Below are 25,702 nucleotides of genomic sequence, written 5' to 3' on the forward strand. Positions count from 1 at the left end.
GCTACATGACATAGTATATATGTAATATATGAACAAAGATCTATATGATGTAATATATGTACATAGATTGCATTGTAAACTGTGCAACATAAAAAGAGTGCAGTTTAGGGGTGCCTGGGTGGCTCAGTCAGTTAAGCCTCTAACTTCCGCTCAGGTCATGATCTCATGTTCATGGGTTCGAGCCCCTCGACGGTCTCTGTGTTCAGAGCCTGGAGGCTGCTTCGGATTCTGTCTCCCTCTCTCTCTAGCCCTCCCCCTGTTCGCACGCGCTTTCTCTCTGTCAAAAATAAATACATAAATACATATATATATATATATAGTGCAATTTAGTCAGACTTTTAGTTATGAGGTGACGCCACTTCGTTTGCACAACTCCAGAGGGCACTACTCACATAGACTCTGATGGCCGCTGCAGCCCTTGAAAGTGAATATTCAACGAAAAAAGATCAAGATGGGTTCGTCCGGTATTCCAGCTCGCTAAGTGTCACAGGTAAGCGTTTTGAAGTTGAGAAATGTTCATTTAGGACTGATTTTTAAGTAAAAACACTTCATTTCGTCTAGCGAAAAACAGGCGGGAAGAGACAAGCTATTTGAAAATAGCTAGGGAGGGAAACGCGTCTCCCCTGGTTTGCCAGCTACGGGACACCGTGGAAGTTCCACTCTAGGACAGTCGCGGTGCCTGCTGGGAGTTGTAGTGCGGCCTCGCCTTCCCAGCGGCGGTCTGAGCCTCGCGAGACTCAGTTTCCCGGCAGGCCGCGCGCCAACGCCGCCGGCGGCGGGACTGGGACTGCCGCGCTGGCCACGGGAGAGTGACCCCGTCAGCGTTGGTTCCCGTCGTGGCGATGGCTTCGTTCGTGACGGAGGTTCTGGCACACTCGGGGAGGCTGGAGAAGGAGGATCTGGGCACTCGGATCAGCCGCCTGACCCGGCGGGTGGAGGAGATTAAGGTGAAGGAAGGCCCGGCACCCGGGGACCGACTGAAAAGGAACCCGGCTCTGTTTGTGGAGGGACTGGGAAAGGAATGGGGGCTGAGGGCAGACAGAGTGGGTGTGCGCAGAGTCGGGTGGGGAGGCTGAGTGAGAAGAATGCGAAGTGGGAAGGCTGGAAGTATTTGGATTGAGGAGAGGGCTCGGAGGCGAGCCCGGACAGGGGCTGGGGACTAGGGAGGGGGGGGAGGCTTGAAGGAGAGAAGGAGACGGTGGCTGGGGAGTGGGGTTAGGTTGGGGAGGGTTGGGGTGGGGTCGGGGTGGGGTCGGGGGATTTGGAGGAAGACTGAGGAGACCAGCAGGAGAGGTGGGACTGCAAGCCCCGAGGTGTCTAGGGAGGGAGCTTGTGAGAGGGATAGAAATGCAGGCAGGACCCCCAAGGCATTTCCTCCACCCATTCCTTTTTGTACGATTTGTTGATGAATAAAATAGCTTTGGGAGAATGGTACCTTTCTCCTCTCTGAAATTTTTGTTGTTCAAATCTGTCAACATGTTTATTAAACTCTGTTCTTCACCCCCGAGTGCTTTGAGGCTGTCCTGAGTGTTACAAAACTTGTAAAGAGCACTTTAGTGGACCCTGCTGTCTTGAGATTGATACACACACAAAAAGCACGTAGCCATTCACAGTTTTCACTTGGTATTGCTGTCCTTACCTTGCCAGTATTCACCCACATCTCTGTTGGATTCATTTAAAATTATGTGCACCCGCATGAAGTCTGAATTTAAGGGAGCAAGTTTGGCACCTTATCATAAAGGCACAAGAAGTAGGTCTTCCTAACAACCCTTGATGTTATGAAAATAGTTTCCTGAAATCAGTAAGCATTCAGGTTACTGGCATCTCTTCTTTTACAGGGCTGTAGCGTTTTTCACCACTTTTTATATGGTGGAAAGACTATTAAGCTACCTTAGCACGGCATTCAAGGCTCCTGCCGTTCTGGATCTAACTCTCCTTTCACCAGGTTTCCTTTACCAACTTGAATCCTCAGCCAACTGACAATTACTTTCTGTGCTTCAAGCAGACCCAATATTTTTCTTGGTTCCCAATTTTGTTTACGTTGTCATTTCTCCATCTTTGCTTGTAGTATTCTACCCATTTTTTATGTTCCATCTCAAATGCAATTTTCTGCATGAAAAATATCCCCATTTTGCTCCAGCAGAAGTGACCTCTTTCTCATTTGTGTTTCTGGAGGACATTAACTTTGTTCCTTAATTACATTTTTGTATTCTGGTTACATAAGTGTATAGTATTTTTCCTATTTAAAAATAAGTTATTTGTAAGCAGGCATAATTTACCCTGGTATCTTCCAAAGCATTCAGTGCAAAGTATTCAGTAATTTGTTTATTGATGAAACTCAAATTAAGTTAGACTTCTAAGATCAGGCCTTAAAGTTTTATAAGCAAGAATATAGAAGTTCATAAATTGAAGTATACAGATTGTGAATTTAATTTGTCTATTTGCTTTTCTGTTGGCTGTATGATTAAAATTGCTGGCTATAGTCTGAGCTAATCTAGTTCAGTATGAAAACTGGCTCCCTCTTTTGTTTTTTAGCATTTGTACAGCTTTTGGGCACTGGCGGAATTTGGTGATTTTTGTCTTCTTCGATCTAATAATGTTATAGGATCCTTAAGGGTGAGAGAAATGTGATTTTCTTTTCTTTTTTTTCTTTTTTCTTTTTTTAATTTAATTTTTTATTTTTAAAAATTTACATCCAAATTAGTTAGCATCTAGTGCAACAATGATTTCAGGAGTAGATTCCTTAATGTCCCTTACCCATTTAGCCCATCCCCCCTCCCACAATCCCTTCCGTAACCCTCAGTTTGTTTTCCATATTTATGAGTCTCTTCTCTTTTGTTCCCCTCCCTGTTTTTATATTATTTTTGTTTCCCTTCCCTTATGTTCATCTGTTTTGTCTATTAAAGTCCTCATATGAGTGAAGTCATATGATTTTTGTCTCTCTGACTAATTTCACTTAGCATACCTTCCAGTTTCATCTACATAGTTGCAAATGGCAAGATTTCATTCTTTTTGATTGCCGAGTAATACTCCATTGTATGTATATACCACATCTTCTTTATCTACTCCTCCATCGATGGACATTTGGGCTCTTTCCATACTTTGGCTGTTGTGGATAGTGCTGCTATAAACATGGGGGTGCCTGTGTCCCTTCGAAACAGCACACTTATATCCCATGGATAAATGCCTATTAGTGCAATTGCTGGGTCATAAGGTAGTTCTGTTTTTAGTTTTTTGAGGAACCTCCATCCTGTTTTCCAGAGTGGCTGTACCGGTTTGCATTCCCACCAGCAGTGTAAAAGAGATCCTCTTTCTCTGCATCCTCACCAACATCTGTTGTTGCCTGAGTTGTTCATGTTAGCCATTCTGACAGGTGTGAGGTGGTACCTCATCATGGTTTTGGTTTGTATTTCCCTGATGATGAGTGATGTTGAGCATGTTTTCATGTGTCAGTTGGCCATCTGGATGTCTTATTTGGAGAAGTGTCTCTTCATGTCTTTTGCCCATTTCTTCACTGGATGATTTGTTTTTTGGGTGTTGAGTTTGATAAGTTCTTTATAGATTTTGGATACTAATCCTTTATCTGATATGTTGTTTGCAAATCTCTTCTCCCATTCCGTCGGTTGCCTTTTAGTTTTGCTGATTGTTTCCTTTGCTGTACAGAAGCGTTTTATTTTGATGAGGTTCCAATAGTTCATTTTTGCTTTTGTTTCCCTTGCCTCCGGAGATGTGTTGAGTAAGAAGTTGCTGCAGCCAAGATCAAAGAGGTTTTTGCCTGCTTTCTCCTCGAGGATTTTGATGGCTTCCTATCTTACATTGAGATCTTTCATCCATTCTGAGTTTATTTTTGTGTATAGTGTAAGAAAGTGGTCCAGGTTCATTCTTCTGCCTGTCACTGTCCAGTTTTCCCAGCACGACTTGCTGAAGAGACTATCTTTATTCCACTGGATATTCTTTCCTGCTTTGTCAAAGATTAGTTGGCCATATGTTTGTGGGTCAATTTCTGGGTTCTCCATTCTGTTCCATTGATCTGAGTGTCTGTTCTTGTGCCAGTACCATACTGTCTTGATGATTACAGCTTTGTAGTATAGCTTGAAGTCTGGGATTGTGATGCCTCCTGCTTTGGTTTTCTTTTTCAAGATCGTTTGGCTATTTGGGGTCTTTTCTGTTTCCATACAAATTTTAGGATTATTGTTCTAGCTCTGTGAAGAGAAATGTGTTTTTCAAAGAAACCCATTGGCTGGGAGGAAAAGTGTGGGTAACTGGCAAGAAGGCTCCAACATGGAGGATTCCTTATGGAAGATGAGCTGTATATTTTTAATAGAGTTCTCGACTCATCTCAGTGTAATTCTTCTGTCTTATTTTATAGGGTGAGGTGTGCACCATGATCAGTAAGAAGTATAGTGAATTCCTGCCTAGCATGCAAAGTGCACAGGACCTGGTTACCCAAGTGGATAAGCTGTCTGAGGACATTGACTTGCTGAAATCTAGGATAGAGAGTGAGGTAAGAATGGTTTGTTATATTGGTTAGGTTTGTAGGCTGGTAGTTCAGCTTCCTGATTCCTAAGACAATTCAGTTCTGTGTATAAGTTTTCAAGACCTCACTTTTCTTATTGGTAAATGGAAGTGGCATTAAATAATTTTAGGGTAACTGCCAATTTTAAAATAGAAATATTGTCCAAAACTATAATTTAAATGATTTTCATAGTAAAAATTTAAAGCTATAATAATAATGTCTTGCATTCGAATAGCACTTTATAAATTAAAAAAATAATCTCAGAATTTTATTGTCTTCAGAATAAAAACAGATAAAGCTTAGAACTGGGTCATTTGGCCTTTTCTCTTGTCTCCTCTTAGTTTAAAATGTTTCTGTCTCTCTTTTTTTTAATTAAAAAAAATTTTTTTTTAATTTTAGAGAGAGAGTGCACGCACGTGTGGGCGGGGGAGAGGGGCAGAAGGAGAGGGAGAAAGAGAATCCCAAGCAGGCTCCACACTGCCTGAAATCAAGAGTCTGATGGTCATCCGACTGAGCTACCCAGGCTTGATTTGCCAATTACAAGCACTGTGGTTCCTGTCATAAAGCCACTCTCTGGATGCAGAGAGAATCCTTGCCCATCTTGTACTGTGTCACTGTGTAGGGCCAGTGCTTGCTGTGTTTCTTCTGGATGGTCTGGTGGGTTTAGAAATGCTCATCACGTTTGCCGGAGTGCTGCCATCACAAAAAGAAGTCAGCCAGTCTGCAAACAAAAATAGCCACTTTATAATTTTAAAAACGTTTTTTCACCTATGTTATTTCACCAGAATTTTTTCCCTGTATTTTACTTTTAGGAAACATAGTCATTTGAGGGAAGGAAAGCTGACCCTAGAGGTTTAAACAGGTGTAGTCTTCGAGGCCTTCTGCATCTATTGCCAAATTCTTGGGCAGGGCTCACTGATACCCCAAATCAAGTTGGTGAAGCATTTTCAGGGTCCTCAAGGAAAGATACCCAAGTCTTTTCTCTATGTGATAATTACTAAAGAAGGAAAATGAGCAGAAGCATTTTTCAAAAGTTCTGTAGAAAATTTTATTCACAAATGGGGAAACTGCAGGTTACCTGGAAAATCGATCGCCAGTTCATCGACCATGATGATTAGAGGTTTTAATAAACATAAATCTATTACTTTACAACTCTGTCACAGTTCAAATCATATTTTCAAGGTGTATTTATAATTAGTTGATTGTTTGATCAGCAAGTCAGTGGTGCAGTCTTAGATTGTACTATTAGACATACAGTGTCTAGAACAAGAGGGTCATGGACTGTCTGTACCTTTTGCTGGCCAGATTATGGTTGGTGAAATTTATTCATTTCTGGTTGTTATATTTTGAAAGGTGCCTGGTCTGAATGAGAAGGTCCATGCCTAAACATTGTATCATTGGAACAGTGAAAGAAACTAAGGACATTTAGCCTTAGTAAGATTCAAATTTATGGCTGGAGAAGCGGAATTAGGTTGAACAGGTAGATATTAATAGAGATTTATTTAGCCATTTGGTGTATTTATTGAGCCATCTGCTAGGTGTGAAATACTGTGGTAGCTGCTGAACAAGACAATTTTTTATTTCACAATGCGAATCTCATGCTTAATGTAGATGACTAAAGTAGTATGATACACATTAAGTAGAAATAATTCAGTCAGAGAGGGAAAATACAGCTCAGCTTGGCTTCTTGTAGGAAATAGTATCAGACCAAAACCTGAAGTGCTTGGTAGTTAGACAAAGAGGAAGGAGTGTTTCAGATGGACGTAGGAGATAGCATTGCAGAAGCATAGATGTAATGAGAGATGTTGCTTTTGGAGAGCTGTGGCAATTCCACGTGACTCATGTCTAGAGAGTGTGGTGGAAAGGGACACAAGATGAGACTAGAAAGGTAAGCAGGGACCTTGTATATCAGGTTAAGCGGTATGGAAATTATCTTGATGGCCCTGTGGAAGCCATGCCTCCATGGCTTTTAAGCAGAGTAGTGACATTGGATTTGAATTTTAGAAATCCCATTCTGCTGGCAATTTGAAGAAAGGACTTGAGGAAAACGAGACCGAGAAATGAGAAGGCAGTTAAAGCATAAGGAGGCAGTTAAACTAATCAGGGAAGAAAGGACAGTGGCCAGCTCTGAAGTCAGTGGCAGTGAGAATAGAGGAGAGGGTGAGGATGAATCCTAGTGACGTTTAACAGGTAGGATCTTTGGGACATTAGGTGGGGAGTGAAAGATGGAGGGGTCAAGGATAGTGAAGAACCAGGTCATTGATGTGCCATTCACTGCAGTAGAGGGTCTAGAGAAGGAGTGGGTTTTTGTGGGGAGCCTTTGGGATATCCCAACGGAGCTGCACAGTTGGAGTGTATTAAAACAAAGGCTAGACTTCGAAAAGAAACGAAAAGAGAGAGACAGACAGACCTTGAAATGCAATTGCTCAAATGGCTCTTTCATTGCAGTAGTTTAGGCTAGCAGGCTGATCCTATACAGTCAAGAACTTTGAGGTGGTCTCGGATTTTAATCTACACACAAGTTAGCTAGTTAGCCTGCCACGATTTCATGGATGCTGTTAGAAGACATGAGACTCCTTGGATGGCAGATGGATAGTGTATTACTCAGAGCAGTGGGCCGGTTGAGCATTTTGTTCAGAGGTTAAGAGCAAAGAGAGGGCACGGAGGAGGCACATGTGTTTTCCTGACTCAGACTTGGAAATGGTGCACATCACTTCTGCTTCGATTTCAGTAGTGAGATCTTAGACACATGGTCACACTCCACTGAGAGAAGCTAGAACGTATAGTCTCATTGGGTAGCCATGTGCTCCTACTGTGAGAGAATGGGAAAATGGATTTGCATGTCACCCGTCCATATACATGTTTGAAGGTTAGGAAAATGATATGGACTTGAGATAGTAGTCCTTAGAAATTGAAGCCATGGGAATGGATGAGATTGCCCAGAGAGAGTGTATAGAGCACGGTTTCTCAACCTCAGCCCAGTTGATATTTGGAGGTGGATAGTTGTTTGTTGTGGTGGGCTATCCTGTGCATTGTGGGGTATTTAGCAGTATCCCCTGCCTCTACTCACTAGATGCCAGTAGAATTCCTTCATTTGTTACAACCCAAAATGTCTCCAGATATTGTCAAATGTCCTCGAATGGGAGTGGGGCAAAAAAAATAAAAATAAAAAAAAGATTATTTTTTGAGAACCACTGGTTCAGAGTAGGAAGAGGGCCAGGGAGAAAGGAATATCAATATGTTTGAAGTAGTCAGAGGGAAAATGAAGTGACCCAAAGAAAATGAATGGCCAGAGAACTAGGAGGAAAGTCAGTGGAGAATAATTTCAGGGAATTAAGAGAAAGAAGTTAACTGTACTGATAGATAAACACTGATGACGTATGCTTTGGATTTAGCCACAAGGAGTTGATTGGTGTTTTGGACACTATTTTGCAGTAGTTTTGATGGAAACCAGATCTCAGCGAGTTACAGAATGAACGATAGGTGAGAAACTAGACTGTGAGTATGGCTCACTTTTGAAAGAAGCTTGGTTTTATGAGAGGGAGGAGACAAATAAGGTAGCTACTGAGAAATATACGTGGTTGCTGAGGTAGAGGAAATTTTTTCTCAAAGAGGGGGGAAATTTCAGCATGTTTAAACCTGAAGGAAGGAGCCTTGCTCTAGTGGGTATTCAATCAGTGTATATTTTATAAATGAAGAATGAATTAGGAAGAGGTAAAGGTACAGAAGAGAGGAAATAATTAATAGTGCAAAGTCCCTGAAAAGGCAGGACAGGATGGGAGGTGGATTCTGATTTAACATAAAGTCCTTCTAATAGAGCTATCAGCTGTGGAATGAGTTGTCACTTGGCAATGGGGATACCGCTCTAGTCATCCAGGTAGATGAGCTCTCTGATGAAAAATACTGCTTAACTTAAGGATAGATGGTGACCTGAGCGTATTATGTTGCCGGGAATAGGTATTGCTGCAGAGGGTAATGGTTTGGACTAAGTGGATGCTTAAGATCTCTTCCTCATACATTCTGTGTTTTTTTTATTCCGCTCTTAACCAGCATTTAAATTTCAACGTGAATTATGTTCGCCTACAAAAGCTTATGAATTAGCTACAAACGTCTTGTTTCTTAGATACCGTATAGCCTGAAAGTACTTTTCTTTGATGTGATTTAGGTCCGCCGGGATCTTCATGTGTCAACTGCTGAATTTACAGATTTGAAGCAACAGTTGGAAAGAGACTCGGTAGTTCTGAATTTGCTTAAACAGCTGCAAGAGGTCAGTAAAACTCAACTCAAACTTCAGTGTTTCAGGGACGAGAAAATTATTTGTTTTCAGTTGGTCTCATTTTTAAATGTGTATCCCCTGGTTCTAAGGGTTTTTTTTTTCAGATTTTAAAAACAAAAGCAGAAAGACTTGAAATAATAGGATGTATAAAATGAAATACCTAATAACCATGCTTATCTTTTCAGTTTTCTTCTGCTATTGAAGAATATAACTGCGCATTAACAGAGAAGAAGTATGTTACTGCTGCTCGGTGTCTGGAAGAGGTATTAAACTCTTTCTCCATAGTATAAGCAATTAGTACTCTTCTTGTTTTCAGTAAATTTTGTGTTCTGTGTGTTCCTTGTCATTATACAAATAGATTCTAATTGCCCTGAGTCCAGATGGAATGTCTAACAATGATTCCATTTCACTGCCAGGCACAGAAATGCTTGAAGTTACTAAAATCCAGAAAATGCTTTGATTTAAAAATGTTGAAATCTCTCAGCATGGAGCTCACAATACAGAAACAGAACATACTCTATCACCTTGGAGAAGAGTGGCAGAAGCTGATTGTTTGGAAGTTCCCGCCATCAAAAGGTGCTGCTGACCTCAGGTGGACTGCTTTGCTTAATCTGCCTGAACCAGTTTGGCCTCTGAATATTCTAAATATTTTATTTTGGTGGATGAGGAGGTTTCATTTATCATTATTCCGAGTCTGCACTGAATTCTCATGTCAAGCAGAATGCTGGTTAGGACTCCCTCCTCTGGATTCCTGAAGTGTCCTCATTTTACTTCCCTTACATCCTTCTCTCTGTCCCCATCATGAGGAAGGAGCACAGAAGAGGAGGATGATTGGGTGGGTGGGATTCACGTGATGATGGTGTGGTAGAGGAGGTCCCAGCGGTTTAAAACCACACCGAGTTTCCACTGCATTGTAGGTACACCCATTCCCAGCAGCCCTACTCCCAACAGTTTACCTTGACTAGAAAGCTTTGAAAGGCTGTTCTACCATTTTCTCTCTTGGTGAGGAAAGAAGACAGGGGGTCAGTGGGACAGGGGTCTGGCTTAATTTTTTTCAGTCCTTGGGGAAAAAATAGTGGCAAAATCATGCGATAGGGGATGCTTTATAAGATGAAGAAATAGGATTACTTGGCCCTGGCTTTGATTTATGTTGTTTGGCTCTCAGTCTCTCTGCTCACTTGTAGGTGTGAGCCTTCTTGGAAGTCTTGTTTACACAAAGTAAAACCTCGGAGAGTAGATGTAAGCGACATGCCATTACCCCTAGTATGTTTTTCTAGTATTGAATCTTGAAAATTTTAGTTTGTTTCAGGGGAAAGGTCACAGTCTCTCCCATCCCCTGGCCCATATCCACGTGGGGGCCTCCAAATTCACTGTATATGTATGTGTGTACATAGACATACACACAAACATACACATATATATTTTATACAAACAAAATATTTCATATTTTGAAGGAAGTAATCTAGAAAATTTTGGATTCTATTTCTGAGCAGAATGTAAAATTAAGAGAAGATAGCAGGCGTGTTAATACTTTGTTATAATACAACCTTCTTGTTAAACTTATTAGGCTGTTCTCTATACTCGGTAAGAAAGAACATTAAAGAAGATATCTTGAGACCAGGACCTCACTTTTCATTCCTTACCTTCACTCCATTCATATTTAATAAGCACTTATTAGGCACATCATGTTCCTTTTGCACTTAGTTTGATTCTTTGAATATCCCAAAAACAGTCATTTTCTGTTTTAAAGTGATGCCAAGGACATGTATGTCATAATTAAAATTTGGTCACAGGGGCGCCTGGGTGGCTCAGTCGGTTAAGCGTCCAAAGTCGGCTCAGGTCATGATCTCACGGTTCATGAGTTCCAGCCCCACATCAGGCTCTTTGCTGACAGCATGGAGCCTGGAGCCTGCTTTGGATTCTGTGTCCCCTCTCTCTCTGCCCCTCCCCTGCTCATGCTCTGTCTCTCTCTCTCTCTGAAAAATAAACATTAAAAAAATAAAATAAAATTTGGTTACATTAGAAGTGTATTATAATAAAACCGCATATTGAGGAATCTCAGTAGTGAATGAGCTCTGAGGAACAGAAGTGGGAATGTATTGTATTGCTGAGATAGCTGATGTTTTTCCCCTTTCTCTTAGATACCAGCAACTTGGAATCTTGCCTACAAACAGAACTTCATTTATGCATTGAACAATCTCAGAAAGAAGAGAAGACCCCTGGGCCACCAATCAGTTCGGTGCTCTTGGCATTTTCTATTCTTGGGGAGCTACAAATGAAGCTTAAATCATTTGGTAAAACATACTACTTTGTTTCATTTACATGAAATCTTAGAAGGTTCAGTGTTTAAGGAATAGCAAAGAAGTCTAGAGAAGAAGTCTAGAGAAGTCTGTTCTCTAGATAATATTGATGATAGATGTAGGGTTTGGCCTCATGATTTATCAAATGGAATTCTCATAAATATAACCCTTTTTATTAAGGGGTTGGATCCTTTCTTGTCTTTCCTTTTTTCCTTGTTTTAAACTAGCTACTGCTATTTATTTTACTGGACTGTTTTGAATAATTTAAATAAAGACCTGTAGACAGTCTGGGAAACTTCAGTGGTAAAACCTGCCATGCATAATGAGTGGTGTGTGATTCACATTATATGTATTTTTATTGTTAGGTTCAAAGATTTTTTTTTTTTTTTTTTTTGGGTGGTGTGGCATGCTTGCTTTTTAAAAGTTTCTTCCAGTGATTTCTGATGAACGTTCATAAAATTTTTCAGGTCAGATGCTGCTGAAGTATATCCTTAGGCCTCTGGCATCTTGCCCATCTCTTTATGCTGTGGTAGAAAGCCAGCCTAACATCATTAGTATTCGTTTTGAATCTGTGATGACTGACTTGGAACATCCATCACCTTCTGAAGTTTTTGCAAAGATCAGACTAGTACTGGAAGTGCTCCAGAAACACCTTCTAGGTATGTGTCCCCAAGGTAGTGCTCTCATATTTTTACGTTTGGGAAAAAGTCAATATTATTTTTAAAGTAAATAGTATTTTAAGGTAGATAAACATGCCCCCAAGTTGAATGTATAGAGGATTGGAGGTGAGTAAATTATGCCATAGGAGTAAAGTCATTACCTTCTTGTTTCCTGCTCTGCTTTACAATCATTTTCCTCCCCATATGGAAAGTAGGGCACCAAGGGTTGTAATAGTTACTTAAATTCTGGGATATGCTTCTCTCACTAGGCTTGTAGCATCACATATTGGGACTCTTGCTTTAATTATGGGCGAAGCAGAGATGAACCAAGTACTGCTTTACGTATTTCATTGGGAAGATCCCATTCATCTGGTAGAAACAAACTAGATTTAAGAAATAAAGTACATTCCATCTCAACCAGTTGGGTAGATCTTTATATATTCACGATCGAGATAGCCATTTTCTGTATTGCTCTGAATAATTATTTTTAGTTGTAATACTGTGAAAAATAACATGTTCTTCTGGTGTATTAATACTGTTGTTTTTTAGTTATTGGACTTCTTTATGCTGTTTTCAGTTGTCTGGCTGAATAGTCAAATCAAACAATCTTGATGTGGACAAAATAAAAAAAAATGCTGGTGTTGTTTGAATGCCTTCCTGGCAGTCCTTTAGTTTATTAATGTAAAATAATTTCTGTGTAAAGCAAGGAAGGAATTGGTTCTAGTTTTAACAGTAGCAGAGAAGAAGAAAAGTCTTAAGACTTGTATAAACTGCAGAAATCCAAGGTAGTTCTTTTGTTCCTTCACTTAGGGAGATAATACATAGCAATAAACAAAGTTGTAAACTAAGTATTGAAGGATTGGGAAGAACCAGAGATCTCTGATGCTTGAGTCTCCTCTCTCACACTCCCATCCATGGATCACATAGCCAGTCTGAGCACTGGTAGTGAGAGCGAGGTCACTTCCTCTTGATGCATTCTGTTCTGTCTCTGGGAAACTCTTGAGTTTTATGGAGTTTTTGTTTGTTTTTTAAAAATCATATCTTCTATGTCTATGGTAAATACTACTGGCAAAGCCTCCATTTTGCAGATTACATCTTTAAGGTAGTCGTTTAACAAATTTGTTCAAAATACATTGCTCTGTAATGTCTGCTTCATGGATGCCATTTCTACTGTGTGGAATTACATATAACATGTCTAACTCCTGTTACACATGATGGACTTCTAAGTTCTTTACAGTAGCTGTTATTTCCCCTGTATCTTACCACCAATATAAACATCCTTAGGTTTTTTGAATCACATAGTTTTAAGTTCCTATTTTCATTGCTCTTCTGTGAATGTATTCCATTTCTTCTATAGTCTTATTCAAAGTATGGTATTCAAAACAGAACAAAGTATTATAGGTATAGTGTGAAACACTTCAGAGTAGTTTGCCAGTACTCATGCTCTCATTCTCAGTTCCATGCTTCTATGAAGATAGCCTTTTTGTTTTTATTTCTTAATTTTTTTTTTAACGTTTATTTATTTTTGAGACAGAGAGAGACAGAGCATGAACGGGGGAGGGGCAGAGAGAGAGGGAGACACAATCGGAAGCAGGCTCCAGGCTCTGAGCCATCAGCCCAGAGCCTGACGCGGGGCTTGAACTCATGGACCGCGAGATCGTGACCTGAGCCGAAGTTGGACGCTTAACCGACTGAGCCACCCAGGCGCCCCATTTATTTCTTAATTTTTAAGAAATTAATTTTATTTAAATTCTAGTGAACATACAGTGCAATATTAGTTTCAGGAGTAGAATTCACTGATTCATCCCTTACATATAACACCCAGTGCTCATCACAAGTGTCCTCCTTAGTACCCATCACCCATCTAGCCCATCCCCCACCCTACTCCATCCATTAGCCCTCAGATTGTTCTCTATTTTTACTAGTCTCTTATGGTTTGTTTTCCCTCTCTTCCCACCCCCTACCATATGTTCATCTGTTTTGTTTCTTAAATTCCACATATGAGTGAAATCATATGATATTTATCTTTCTCTGACTGACTTATTTCACTTAGCATAATACACTGTAGCTCCATCCACATTGTTGCAGATGGCAAGATTTCATTCTTTTTGAATATTCTGAGTAATATTCCATTGTGTATGTGTATGTGTGTGCACATATTCCATTGTGTGTGTGTGTGTATATATATGCATGTATACATATACATATATGTATACACATACATGTGTATGTATATATATACACACACACATACATACATATATACATACATATATACACATACATACACACACACACCATATCTTTATTTATCAATGGGTGGAAATCTGGGCTCTCTCCATAGTTTGACTGTTGCTGATAATGCTCCTATAAACATCAGGGTGTAGGTATCCCTTGAAATCTGTATTTTTGTATCCTTTGGGTAAATACCCAGGAGTGCAATTGCTGGATCTTAGGGTAGTTCTATTTTTAACTTTTTGAGGAACCTTCATACTGTTTTCCAGGGTGGCAACACCAGTTTGCATTCCCACCAACAGTGCAAGAGGGTTCCCCTTTCTATGCATCCTTGCCAACATCTTTGTTTCCTGAGTTATGAATTTTAGCCATTCTGACAGATGTGAGGTGGTACCTCATCATGGTTTTGGTTTGTATTTCCCTGATGATGAGTGATGTTGAGCATCTTTTCATGTGTCTGTTAGCCATCTGGATGTCTTCTTTGGAGAAGTATCCATTCATGTCTTCTGCCCCTTTTTTCACTGGATTATTCGTTTTCTGGGTGTTGAGTTTGATAAGTTCCTTATAGATTTTAGATACTAACCCTTTATCTGATATGTCACTTGCAAATATCTTCTCCCATTCCATCGGTTGCCTTTTAGTTTTGTTGATTGTTTCCTTTGCTGTGCAGAAGCTTTTTATTTTGATGAGGTCCCAGTAGTTCATTTTTGCTTTTGTTTTCCTTGCCTTTGGTGATGTGTCTAGTAAGAAGTTGCTCAGCTGATTTCAGAGAGTTGTTGCTTGTTTTCTTCTCTAGGATTTCAATGGTTTCCTATCTTGTATTTAGGTCTTTTCATCCATTTTGAGTTTATTTTTGTGTATGCTGTAAGAAAGTGGTCCAGGTACATTCTTCTGCGTGTTGCTGTCCAGTTTTCCCAGCACCATTTGCTGAAGAGACTGTCTTTTTTCCATTGGATATTCTTTCCTGCTTTGTCAAAGATTAGTTGGCTATACTTTTGTGGGTCTATTTCTGGGGTTCTCTGTTCTGTTCCATTTATCAAAAAGAAAAAGGACCCAAATAAATAAAGTCATGAATGAAAGAGGACAGATCACAGTCAACACCACAGAAACACAAACCATAATAAGAGAATATTATGAGTAATTATGTGCCAACAAATCAGGCAATCCAGAAGAAATGGATAAATTCCTAGAAATATATAAATTACCAAAACTGAAACAGGAAGAAATAGAAAATTTGAACAGACCCATAACCAGTAAAGAAATTGAATCAGTACAAACAAGAATCCAGGGCCAGATGGCTTCCCGGGGGGATTCTGCCAAACATTTAAAGAAGAGTTAATATCTGGGGTGCCTGGGTGGCTCAGTCGGTTGGGCGGCCGACTTCAGCTCAGGTCATGATCTCTCGGTCCGTGAGTTCGAGCCCCGCATCGGGCTCTGAGCTGTCAGCAGATTCTGTGTCTCCCTCTCTCTGACCCTCCCCTGTTCATGCTCTGTCTCTCCCTGTCTCAAAAATAAATAAAAACATTAAAAAAAAAAAAATTTAAGAAGAGTTAATACCTATTCTTTTGAAGCTGTTCCAAAAAATAGAAATGGAAGGAAAACTTCCAGACTCATTTTGTGAGGCCAGCATTACCTTCAAAACCAAAGACCCCACTAAAAAGAATTACAGACCAATTTCCCTGACCAACATGGATGCAAAAATTCTCAACAAGTTACTAGCAGATCAAATTCAACAATACCTTAAAAGAATTATTCACCATGATCAAGTGGGATTTATTTCAGGGCTATAGGGATGGTTCAATATCCTCAAATCAATCAGTGTGATACATCACATTAATAAAAGATAAAAGGGTGCCTGGGTGGCTCAGTCGGTTAAACGACCGACTTTGGCTCAGGTCATGATCTCACAGTTCGTGAGTTTGAGCCCCACGTCGGCCTCTGTGCTAACAGCTCACAGCCTGAAGTCTGCTTCGGATTCTGTGTCTCCCTCTCTCTCTGCCCCTTCCCCACTCATGCTGTGTCTCTCTCTGTCTCTCAAAAATGAATAAATGTTAAAAAAATATTTAAGTAAATAAAAGAAAGGATAAGAACTACATGATCCTCTTAATAGAAGCAGAAATAATTTTAAATATATGAAACTATTTGTGTATGTATTACCATATATTTGTGTATAAGGTTATTATATAATGTTACTTATAATACTGAAATACTGGAAAGTAATGAAATCTTGAAGAATAGGGAAATTACAAAGTAAATTATATAGCTATGTAGTAGATCACTTTGCATAATTATGGTATGGTTTATTGTATTGAATTTTTTTAAAGTAATGATTGGTTTTAAAACTAATTGCTTCTAAAAAGCTAACAACAAGCATTCTATTAAAGGATTAAAAACTTTATTTCCATTAAAATCAGTTGTAAGTCAGGAATGCACGTTATCATTAATATTCTTTGGTATTGTTTTAGGGGTTGTAGCTAATGCAAAGAAGAGAAAATAAGTATGTATATTAGAAGAAATTATCTTTACATATAAATGATATAATCTCATACCTAGGAAACCAAAAGACTACTAAAACTTTAATAATTAATATGAAACTTAATAGTTGTATAGATACTAGTATGAAGATATAAAATTGATAATTTCTCTCTGTACTAGTAATAATCACTTGTAAATTAAATATAAGGAAATTTATAATGCTAACAAAATCTATAATATTTTTAAATTTTTTTTTTTTTTTCAACGTTTTTTATTTATTTTTGGGACAGAGAGAGACAGAACATGAACGGGGGAGGGGCAGAGAGAGAGGGAGACACAGAATCGGAAACAGGCTCCAGGCTCCGAGCCATCAGCCCAGAGCCTGACGCGGGGCTCGAACTCACAGACCGCGAGATCGTGACCTGGCTGAAGTCGGACGCCCAACCGACTGCGCCACCCAGGCGCCCCTATAATATTTTTAAAGTTAAGCTTAATAAGAAAGGAGAGGACATATGTGAAGAGAACCATAAAATTTTCTTTTTTTTTTTTTTTTTTTAATTTTTTTTTTTAATTTTTTTTATTTATTTTTGGGACAGAGAGAGACAGAGCATGAACGGGGGAGGGGCAGAGAGAGAGGGAGACACAGAATCGGAAACAGGCTCCAGGCTCTGAGCCATCAGCCCAGAGCCCGACGCGGGGCTCGAACTCACGGACCGCGAGATCGTGACCTGGCTGAAGTCAGAGGCTTAACCGACTGCGCCACCCAGGCGCCCCGAGAACCATAAAATTTTCAAGATTATAAGACCTGAATAAAAGGGAGGCTATCTTGGATTAGAAGATAGCCTCATAAAATTGTCAGTTCATTCCAAATAATGTATAAATTTAATACATTTCCAGTCAAATACCCATTATATGTTTTCAAACTCAACAAACTCTAAAGCTTACATCAAAAATAGATTTGGGGGCGCCTGGGTGGCGCAGTCGATTAAGCGGCCGACTTCAGCTCAGGTCAAGATCTCATGGTTTGAGTTCGAGCCCCACGTTGGGCTCTGTGCTAACAGCTCAAAGCCTGGAACCTGCTTCAGATTCTGTGTCTCCCCCTCTCTCTCTGCCCTTCCCCTGCTCATGCTCTCTTTCTCTCTTTCTCTTTCTCAAAAATAAATAAACATTAAAAAAAAATTAAAAAATAAATAGATTTGGGGGCGCCTGGGTGGCTCAGTCGGTTAAGCATCTGACTTTGGCTCAGGTCACCGTCTCATGGTTTGTGAGTTTGAGCCCCACATCAAGGTACTCTCCTGTCAGCATGGAGCCTGCTTCGGATCCTCTGTCTCCCTCTCTCTGTATCTCCCCTGCTTGTGCACACTCTTTCTGTCTCTCTCTCAAAAAGAAATAAACATTAAAAAAAAATAGTTTGGAGGATTGCCAATAAAGATTTAAAAGACATTAGTGGGAGAATTTTAAAATTAAAACTGTGTTCTTGGTACAAGGAAATCAGTGGAATAAAAAAGAGTCCAGAAGTAGAGCCAAGAATAAATGAGAACTTGCTGTTTGATCAAAGTCACGTTTCAGTTTTGTGGGACTATAGATAGTTCACTTAATAATGGTGCTAGCAAAATTGGCTATCTGTGCAGTAAAACGAAGTTAGATTCCTGCTTCATACTCCGCACAGATGTAAATTCCAGATGAATTAAAGCCCTTTATGAAAAAAACCAAAACCAATAAAAACATTGGAAGAAAATTTAGGAGATGTGAATAGTCTGAGGACGCTCAGAATGCATAAAGGAAAGGATGGATGAATTTGACTACATACAAATGTTAAGTTCTGTGTGGTAAACAATACCATAAACAAAGTCAAAAGACAGTAGTGGGTTGGGGGAAAGTCCTTGCAATAGGTTTGGCAGACAAGGTGTTAGTATAAGGACTTTTTTCCAGAGAAAAAGAAAACATAATAATAGAAAAATAGGCAAAAAATATGAATAGGCAATTCATGGAAGAAAAGGTGCAATTTGATAATAAACATAAAAAAATGTGTTGCTTAATCTCCCTAGTGGGGGGACGGAAATCACACCACCAAGGTAGAACTTTCATCCGTAGGGCTGACATTAAAAGGTCTGTGTAAAACAGTCTGACAAGAAAGTGGAAAAGTAGTCTCCTTCATTGCTTTTTGGAGTACTTTGTAAAATATTACGAAGCTCTATTATAGTATATGTATAGTAAAATCCAAAAAATGCATCCCCTGTATTTCAATTTTTAATTCTTTACGGAAGTGATATCAATCGGTTATATCTTTGTGTGTGTGAGTAGTATTATATACTTGCAGACTGGACTGTGCACCCATCGTTTGAAGAATGGTTGAGCCATACTATGGTGCATTATGTAGCCATGAAAAAGAAATGAAGGAGACCTAGATATGTTGACTTAAGAGATGGCCATGGTCTACTTTGAAGTCATAAAAAAGTTAAGTGTAAAATCTATGGCATGAATCCTTTTTTGTTGTTGTTGGCATGAACCCAATTTATAAAAAAGAAAGCAGTCCCTTATATGAGGATTGTGTTAGTTTGCTAACACAATGCCACAGGCTGTGTGGCTTGAACAACAGAAATTAATTTTCTCCCAGTTTTGGAGGCCAGAAGTTCCAAGATCAAGGTATTAGCAGATTTGGTTTCTCCTGAGCCCTGTCTCCCTACCTTGCAGACAGCCTCTTACCGGTCTGTCCTGTGTAAGTGTGCATCCTGGTGTTTCTTCTCTTCTTATAAGGCCACTAGTCATACTGGATGAGGACCCCTCCCTTATGACCTCATTTAACCTTAATTACCTCTTTAAGGCCAGACCCTATCTCCAAATCCAGTCACATTGGGGGTTAAGGCTTCAACATATGAATTATCAACGGGGAGAGTATACAGTTCTGTACAATTCAGTCCATTTCAAGTGTGTGTGTGTGCATTTGGCAATTCAGGTGTGTGTGTGTGTGTGTGTGTGTGTGCGCGCGTGTGTGTGTGTGTGTGTTTGATTCATATATATGTGTGTGTATTTGGCAACTCATATATAAATATATGTAGTATGAATGTGAGGGAGGAAGAAGACAAACCAAACTTAATGTTGGTCACTTGGGTGTGGAGAGAGAAGCTTGTGGATATGGAGAGGGAAGATTTGGCTTTTTCTTTATAAACCTTGGTGGTTTGGGGCTTGTCATAATAAGCAAGTTTTGCTTTTGCCGTGATGATTTTCTAGAAAATGTCAACTACAGATTTCTACCAAGGAGCAGAAACTCTGAACATACAAATAACTATAGAAGAAATTTGAAAGATTGTTAAAGACTTGCCACTAAAAAGGCTACCATCAGGCACAGAAAGTTTATGGCTAAAAATTCTGTGGATTCTTCAAATTATAGATAATGCCTGTGTTAATCAAGCCCTTTTGGTCAATAGAAAAAGATGATTATGTCCTACTTAATTTTTTAAAAGCCAGCATAAACGTAATACGAAAATGTACATTTTGTGATAGTTTACACATAGAGAAAACACTATAAAATGATTTTACTTTTGGCTTATAAATGCAAACATTTACAAAATATAGTAAGTTAAAGCCAACAGTACTGTTAAAAAGGACACATTGTTTATTCTAGGAGTGCAAAGGTAGTTTAGCATAAGAAACCTATCAACCAGTTTATTATATCAGCATATTAAAAGGGATTATATCATTAGATATGGAAAATATTATGACAAAATTCAGTACCCTTTCTTAATAAAAAACTAAGTAAAATAAGAATAGAGTACTTTTTAATAGTGTGGTGAAATATTTATGATATTTGCTGAAAATGTCTCTTGTCTGTTTTATTATCTTCAAAAAAAAGCAGGTTCGTTTGTTTTGCTTTGTGTTAGTGAATTGCAGTTACCATTTATTGTGAAATTTGTGACGTATTTTCTCCAGTCTCTCTTTGTTTTCCCTTTACTGTTCCAATGATTCTATTGGCTTTTGCATCTTCACTTAATCCTGCATCGGTAGTATACCTTGTCCATAGTTATCTCCTTTAAACTTAGAGAAATAATTATGTCATAATTAAAATAGTTATTTTGACTTAATTGCCCTTTACAATTTATATAGGTATCATTGCAACTTGTGCTGTATGCATAAATATTCAGATAAACATTACGGTGTCACATTGGTGCATAGTCAACAAATAATTGGAATGGAATGAATCTGTTTACACCAAGTGGATTGGTCATGTGTGTGTGCGGTGCTGGAGGGGATCCGTGTGCCCGCCACAGACACAGCAAGTGTGACAATAGCTGACGCGGCGCAATGGTTAAAGTGAAATGAAGTCTTAGCAAAACAGCGAAGTTGTGTTTAATAGAAAACTACACTTTTTTTTTTAACTTTAAAATTTTTGTTCAAACAACGTTCAGAGGTCCCATGTCCCCTTCCGCCATCTTCCCCGGTGTTAACATCTTGTATACCTGTAGTACAATATCAAAACCAGCAAATTGACTGTGGTCCGATTCACAGAGCTGATTCACATTTCACCGGTTTTACCTGTAGTCATTTGTATGTGTGTATAGTTCTGTGCAGTCTACGTGGATCCACGTAGCCACCCCCACAATCAAGATACGGCACTCTGCTTTTGCCACAGGCTGCTCTGGGTGACCCCTTTATAATGACACACCCTTGCTTCCATTTTTAAGCTGAAATTGAAATCAATTAAAAAAAAAATTATTTCCTCAGTCACACCACCATTCAAGTGCTCAGCAGCAAAGTGTGGCTGGTGGCTATCATATTGGGCAGTACAGGCCTAGACTTTAGACATTGTAAGGTTCTCAAGGCTCTAAGATAATATGCTCACTTTCTTTTAAGGTTCTTATCCCCTAAGGTCTTCCTTGGTGAATCAGAACTAGGTTAAAAATAGCTGGTCTCTTTTCTGGTTCCTCTTCTCTCTACATTGGTTCCTGATTCTTCACTATTATTTAATTAATTAATTGTTTATTTTAAATACAACCCCATTAAAACCCCCACGATACACTTCAGAGAGGTATTGAGGTATTCTGTTTGCTAGGCTAGATATTACGCTGTAATATAAGGCATTTGCTGATATTTTACTTAGGACAAACACGCAGATCCTAGGCAGAGATGACAGAGGATGTTTATTCATTATTAAGGGCCTGGGATTTTATTCTAAATGAGTTTCAACTTTGATATGCAGAACTTCTGAGTGCTTGTCATGTAATCAGATCAGTAGATTAGCAGTAGATGGTTACTGTATAATGTAGATGGCTGAATACTTTACTGTTGTGGAGTACAGGCAGTAATACGGTGCAGACTGTCCAGTTGAGCAGTGAAAGTAAAGTAATAATTGTATGCCATGCTGTGTCCCACGTAGGCAGTTGAGATGGCTGTAGGATTATCTGTGCTGTTTTCTTCCCCCTCATCCTAAAATGAAAGAATTCTAGAAAACGAGGGAACTTGAGAATAATCTGGACTGTGAGTGGCTTCTTGTTTAAAACTTTTTCTTATGATGCAGATTTACCTCTTGATACTGATCTAGAAAATGAAAAACCATCTGAGATCATATTGGCTGAGCTGCTCGGTGACATGATCTGGGAAGACTTGTCTGAGTGCCTCATTAAAAACTGTTTGGTTTATTCTATCCCAACTAATAGCAGCAAGTTACAGCAGTACGAGGAGGTAAGTACAGAGACGTCACACAAGGTTTTCAGAGACTGTAGGTGCCTGTCGGTGTCTTTCGTAATTCCTTAGAGACTTTTTGCTCTTCAGAGACATCTTTAAGGAAATTATAATAGGAGGTGGAAGCAGCTTTTCTTGTTACTTCATTTCTCTCCGGGCTTTCTACCTTTCGACTGGGAAGTGGGTTTTCTTTTTAGGTATATTTTCTTAGTGAGATACTTTTGAAAAACAATTGTTCTTTTATACTTGGATCAGCTCTAGTAGCTCTTATGTGACACTGTACCTTTTTGCTTCTTTTTAGTGTTTCCGTGAACACTAAAATAAGTGTATTTGTTTTAGAGATCTTTGCTCTTTTACTAAGTAGAGTAAGAAATTTATATTGAAGGTACTATTCTTAGTGAATTTAAGGCTGGAAAAATATATGATATATGTATACCTGCTAAGTGCTGGTCTGCTCTAAAACTTAAATGACCAGCCTGTCCTTGTTACTTTTTGTACATTGGATTTGAAATTTTAATATTGGAATGGAATATGTGTATATAATTCTTTTTTCCCCCATGTCTCTCTTTCTCAGATCATACAGTCCACTGAAGAATTTGAAAATGCCCTAAAGGAGATGAGGTTTTTGAAAGGAGATACTACTGATTTGCTGAAATATGCCCGTAACATCAATTCTCATTTTGCTAACAAGAAATGTCAGGATGTGATCGTGGCAGCTAGAAATCTAATGACCTCTGAAATTCACAACACTGTGAAGGTACTGGGGCTATCTTGTATTACATTGTATTTAGGAAGCCGCTCATTTTTGAGAGAAATTTGGCAGAGTGGAACAGAGCACGACAGTTGCTGAGCTCCCTGGGAGAAGTTACTCATCTTCTGACATTAGTTCTCATCTTTCAAGTGGTCCTGCTCTCTGCCCCTCTCATGGAATGCTGTGAGGCCCAAATAAGTAGTGCACCCGAAAGCATTGTATACATGGAAAAGCCCGTGTAGATTAATTACCTTTGTTGAAATCAGATAGTATATCAACCCATGTAGATTTTTCTTAACTTTATTACTTGAGATTTTAGTACACAATTTTGTGACACATGTAACTGGGCTTCATTATGTCCAGAGATTATACCCTGCTGTGAACATGTTGACTTCATCTGTGAGGCTACCAGCGGCCCTAGTTTTGAAGTCAAGATAATAAAACAAACAAGAAAGAATCTTTTTAGGGCATCGACAATTATCCGCAGTCAGTGGACTCTTTAATTTGCATAAAGGGGTAATTTACCCCTTTGACCTTAGATAATTTTGTGTATTTTCTTTTCTTTTCTTTTTTTTCATATTTTACACATATAAAATAATATTTGGTAATTGGAAGGTATTACTTAGATTAAAGTAAAACGTAAATGAAAGTAGTCCCTTGATGGAAAATTCCTCAGCCAGTTTTCTCCTGTCACAGTGGTAGGGATTAGGCTCTCCCTCCCTCTGTTTCTCCTTTTACCATCCTCCCTTTTCCTTGGGGGTAGTCCACTCAGTGTGTCCACTGAAAAAAACAGTTAATTAACCATTAGAGGTGCACAGATTTTAACACAGTTTGAGGTATTTTGGATTGTTAAGGAGCTGCAATTCACTCGGTCCCAGGAACTGTGCTGTGGGGTCTTATTTACTTTTTTACATAAATATCACTTGATTATGTAACTATGTAACTCCTGCCCCAAACCAAGTGGCTTCCCATCTCCTATAGAATGAGACCCTATAGTCTCACAGCCGCCTCCAAGATCATGCAGGGTTTGCTCTGACATTGCCTTCTCTCCCCGTCTCCTTGTGGCAGAGCCTTTGAATCTCTTGTTCCCTCTGCTGGGGACATTTTTTAAATCTTTTTTTTTTTTTTTTTTTTTTTATGTTTATTTTTGAGAGAAATAGAGAGAGAAGGAGACAGAAGCAGGCTCTAGGCTCTGAGCTGTCAGCACAGAGCCTGACGCGGGGCTCGAACTCACGGACTGCGAGATCACGACCTGAGCTTAACCGACTTACGATCACTTAACCGACTGAGCCACCCAGATACCCCTGGGAACATTTTTACCATAGATACCTACATGACTTGTTGCGTTTCCTGGCAAGTCTTATTAAAATTGTAACTTCCTCCTATTCCTTCACCCTTTCCTTCTTTATTTTTCTTCGTATTATTATCAACAAACATTCCGTATGAATTATTTATTTTTTTCTCTCTAAAAAATTAGCTCCATGTGGACTTTTTTTTCCCCTCCCCCCTCTTCTGACTACTGCTGTATCTCCAACATCAAGAAGATACCCGCACATGGTACTGTGTACTTAGTGCTCAGTAAATATTTGGCAAATGCGTTAATATGTGTCCCACTTTCCTGTCTCCTAACTCCTTGATGTAAATAGGATTGTCAGTGGATTGCTCTGTGACTCCAGGCTAAATCTTTTAACCTTGTTGGACCTCATTTTCCTCTTCTGTCATGTGACAGAATTGAACCAGCTGATCTCTGAGCTCCCTACTCAGCTCGTTCTGACATCCTGTAAGACTGCATTATCTTCAGGGCGCCTGGGTGGCTTAGTTGGTTAAGCAGCCAACTTCGGCTCAGGTATCTCACGGTTTGTGAGCTTGAGCCCCGCGTCGGTCTCTCTACTGACAGCTCAGAGCCTGGAGCCTGCTTCGGATTCTGTGCCTCCTTCTCTCTCTCTGCCCCTCCCCCACTCATACTCTGAATCTCTCTCTCTCTCTCAAAAATAAATAAACATTTAAAAAATTTTAAAAAGACTGCATTATCTTCAGGAACTCAAATCCTAGTGGTGGCTTCCTCTAGGTCAGGGTTTCTCAGTAGTGGCACTGTTGACATTTGGGACCAGGTCATTCTTTGCTGTGGGGGGCTCTTTTGTAGGATGCTTAGTAGTAGCCTCTGCCCACTAGATGCCTGTCTTCCCGTTGTGACTCGAAAAATGTCTCCAGACATTGCCGGATGTTCCCCCGAGGGCAAAATTGTCCCTACCTGTGAACCACTGGTCTAGACTCTGTCCTGGTTCTTTCCCTGGGCATCTAGGCCGTGGGATTAGATCTTCTAAACTGCCCAACTTTAAAAAGATCCTCTTTCTTTTTCTAAAAACCATTTTCAGCTTAATTGCCTTTCATGGGCTTCATCTAAATTGTCTCTAGACAACTGCTTGTGTGTACCCACTATTTTCCCCAAAGATGCATTTTGTTGCTGACGTTGGTTCTGTTTGAACATTTTGACCTGACCGTTTACCAGATTAGATCTTCCATACTTCCGTCTGGGGTTCTCTCACTCTCCTCAAGAAATCAATGTTTTTTTGAGTCCTGTGTATTTTGGGCCCATTATTTTTCAGACAAACATCAGCATTTTTAAATCATCTTTATATTTTTCTTCTACTTTCTGATCTTAGTCATAAATTTGACTGCGAGTTCCCTGACATTTGTATTCTCGTTTAAACTTCATTATCGCCCTCTGAGGTAGATAATATTATATACCGGTGTATAGATTAGGAGGGCACAATTGGTGTTTAAACGTTTGTATGAGACTCAGAGCTTTTC

At 39.4% G+C, this 25,702-nt stretch overlaps 1 protein-coding gene across 1 annotated transcript in view; it reads left to right on the forward strand.

Annotated features, from left to right (window-relative positions):
* Positions 1-730: 730 nt before the first annotated feature.
* The window catches only part of ZW10 (zw10 kinetochore protein), a 35,166-nt gene continuing 10,194 nt past the window's right edge, over positions 731-25,702 (forward strand). Inside the window, exons 1-9 of the mRNA XM_049613028.1 lie at positions 731-947; positions 4,370-4,504; positions 8,682-8,783; positions 8,978-9,055; positions 9,209-9,368; positions 10,934-11,086; positions 11,560-11,751; positions 21,977-22,140; positions 22,715-22,897. Coding sequence (XP_049468985.1) covers positions 843-947; positions 4,370-4,504; positions 8,682-8,783; positions 8,978-9,055; positions 9,209-9,368; positions 10,934-11,086; positions 11,560-11,751; positions 21,977-22,140; positions 22,715-22,897 — 1,272 coding nt within the window. The 5' untranslated portion in view covers positions 731-842. The remainder of the gene's footprint in view (positions 948-4,369; positions 4,505-8,681; positions 8,784-8,977; positions 9,056-9,208; positions 9,369-10,933; positions 11,087-11,559; positions 11,752-21,976; positions 22,141-22,714; positions 22,898-25,702) is intronic.

The sequence above is a fragment of the Panthera uncia genome, chromosome D1 (assembly GCF_023721935.1).
Source record: "Panthera uncia isolate 11264 chromosome D1, Puncia_PCG_1.0, whole genome shotgun sequence".
Classification (NCBI taxonomy): domain Eukaryota; kingdom Metazoa; phylum Chordata; class Mammalia; order Carnivora; family Felidae; genus Panthera; species Panthera uncia.